Below are 1,409 nucleotides of genomic sequence, written 5' to 3'. Positions count from 1 at the left end.
CCCCAAACACTTCCCTATGTGCACTATGGGGACCTTATCTCCCCCCACAGTATGTAGGGGTTTTATTTGGGCAGGACCAGGATGATTAGCAAATCCTCTGGTGTTGACCAGCTGAGTGGCTGCTGCAAATTTTGTATCCCAATGCTTCCATGCCCCATTGCCCAATGCTCTCAACAGTCTTTAACAGCCCATTATATCTCTCAGTCTTTCCAGAGGCTTGTGGGTAATTAGGGGATGTGATAGACCCACTCAATGCCGTATTTCTTTGCCCAGGAGTTTATGTGGTCATTTCAGAAATTAGTCCCATTCTCTTTTTCAATTCTTTCTGGAGTACCATGCTGCCACAAAATTTGTCTTTCAAGGCCTAAGATGGTGTTTCAGGAAGTGGCATGGTTTGCAGGGTATGTTTCTAGCTGCTCGGTAGTTGCTTCCACCATGGTGAGTATGTAGCACTTGCCTTGATGTGTTCATGGCACTGGTCCAATATAGTCAATTTGCCAGGCCTAGCCATATCAAAAACCCAGACACCGCCCTCTATTCCGGGGAGATTTTACTCATGTGGCTCACTTGATTGCAGCACATTTCACATTCACGAGTAATCTGTGGGATGGCCTCCATGGGCAGGTCCACCCCTTGATCACGAGCCCATTGGTATGTTGCATCCCTCCCTAGATGTCCCGATGTTTTGTGGGCCCATTGAGCTACAAATAGCTCACCCTTACACTCCCAGTCCAGGTCCATCTGAGCTACTTCAATTTTGGCAGCCTTGTCTGCTCATTCATTGTGTCTATGTTCTTCAGTGGCATGGCTTTTGGTCATATGAGCACCTACATGATGTACCTTTAGAGCCATGTTTTCTAACCAGGCAGCGATGTCCTCCCACAATGCAGCAGCCCAGATGGGTTTACCCCTGTGCTGCCAATTGGTCTTTTTCCACTGTTGTAGCCACCCCCACAGGGCATTAGCCACCATCCAGGAGTCAGTATAGAGTACTGACCTCTTTTCTCGTTCAGCAATCTCTAGGGCTAGTTGGATGGCTTTCACTTCCGCAAATTGACTTGACTCCCCTTCTTCTTCAGTGGCCTCACGACTTGTCATGTGGGACTCTACACAGCAGCTTTCCACTTCCAATGGTTTCCTACCACATGACAGGATCCATCAGTAAACAAAGCATAACACCTTTCATCTTCTGATAACTCATTACATGGTGGTGTCCCTTGTGCACAAGCCACCTCCTCAGGCAATGCTCCAAAATCTCTGCCTTCTGGCCAGTCCATGATCTCTTCCAGGATTCCCGGGTGGGTGGGTTTCCCCAGTTGATCTTGTTGCATGATCAATGCTACCCATTACTCAATATAGTGCTGGTTGCATGATGTGTAGAGGAGTTGTTTCCTTTGAACACCCAGTGT

General features: G+C 47.8%; 1 protein-coding gene across 1 annotated transcript; it reads right to left on the bottom strand.

The window, feature by feature from the left end:
- Window positions 1–774: 774 nt before the first annotated feature.
- Window positions 775–1,098, bottom strand: LOC121080656 (ribonuclease H-like). The gene has a single exon (XM_040578797.1). It carries the CDS (start codon window positions 1,096–1,098, stop codon window positions 775–777), a length of 324 nt encoding a protein of 107 aa, XP_040434731.1.
- Window positions 1,099–1,409: the final 311 nt, after the last annotated feature.

This window comes from Falco naumanni, chromosome W, assembly GCF_017639655.2.
Source record: "Falco naumanni isolate bFalNau1 chromosome W, bFalNau1.pat, whole genome shotgun sequence".
NCBI lineage: Eukaryota > Metazoa > Chordata > Aves > Falconiformes > Falconidae > Falco > Falco naumanni.
This window is presented reverse-complemented; position numbering and strand designations above follow the sequence as displayed.